The sequence below is a fragment of the Eimeria mitis genome, genomic scaffold (genome assembly GCF_000499745.2).
Source record: "Eimeria mitis Houghton genomic scaffold, Emh_scaff239, whole genome shotgun sequence".
Taxonomy (NCBI): domain Eukaryota; phylum Apicomplexa; class Conoidasida; order Eucoccidiorida; family Eimeriidae; genus Eimeria; species Eimeria mitis.
Genome location: NW_013570725.1, coordinates 15,035 through 15,872, shown reverse-complemented (window position 1 = coordinate 15,872; position 838 = coordinate 15,035). Strand labels below are relative to the sequence as shown.

At 64.4% G+C, this 838-nt stretch overlaps 1 protein-coding gene across 1 annotated transcript in view; it reads right to left on the bottom strand.

The window, feature by feature from the left end:
* Positions 1-838, bottom strand: part of EMH_0004840 (uncharacterized protein) — a gene marked incomplete at both ends in the record, with an annotated part of 2,631 nt that overhangs the window by 144 nt on the left and 1,649 nt on the right. Inside the window, one exon of the mRNA XM_013496945.1 lies at positions 3-838. Coding sequence (XP_013352399.1) covers positions 3-838 — 836 coding nt within the window. The remainder of the gene's footprint in view (positions 1-2) is intronic.

The window sequence follows — 838 nt, the reverse complement described above, 5'->3', positions numbered from 1 at the left end:
GACCAGCAGCAGCGGTGCATGCGGCGCCATCAGCTGCAGCGTGGCAGCTGCAGCAGCCTCTTCCTGTTGCTGCTGCTGCTGCTGCTGCTGCTGCTGTTGCTGCTGCTGCTGAGGGCTGGCGCATTCGTCCTCAGAGAAGGCAGCAGCAGCAGCTGCTGCTGCTGCTGCTGCTCGCCACAGACGCAGAGCGTCGAGGTGTATGGTCAGCTGCTGCTGCAGCAGCAAACCCACTGCAACGCTGCCTGGCAGCAGCCGCGACAGCACAGGATGGAGCGAGATACGCCCTGCTGCTGCTGCTGCTGCTGCTCCTGCTCCTGCTGCTGCTGCTGCTGCTGCTACTTGCAGTGTGGCAGCAGGACAGTGCAGCAGCTGCAGCGGCTGTAGAGTCGACGGGTGCTGCACCCGCGCCCTGAGCTGGTTGAGCTGCAGCAGCAGCGCAACACCCCCTGCTGCAGCAAGAGCAGCAGCAGGCGCAGCAGCAGCAGCAGCAGCAGAAGCAGCAGCAGATGAGAGTTGCTGCAGCGACAGCTGAAACCCCTCTGCTGCTGCCTCCACAGAAGGAGCCTCAAGGCCAACAGCATCAAACGGATACGGTCCTGTCGCTCCTGCTGCTGCTGCTGCTGCTGCTGCTGCTGTGCTTGCTGCTGCTGCTGCTGCTGCTGCTGTACTTGCTGCTGCTGCTGCTGCTGCTGCTGCATGCGCGAACGTCACGCAGCAGCCGCTGCACTGCAGCGAGAGCCGCCACTGACGCAGAGGAGACCGCAGCAGCGGGCAGGCAGCCAGCAGCAGCAGCTGCTCCTGCAGCACTTCCTGCTGCTGTCCTTGCTGCTGCTGCTGT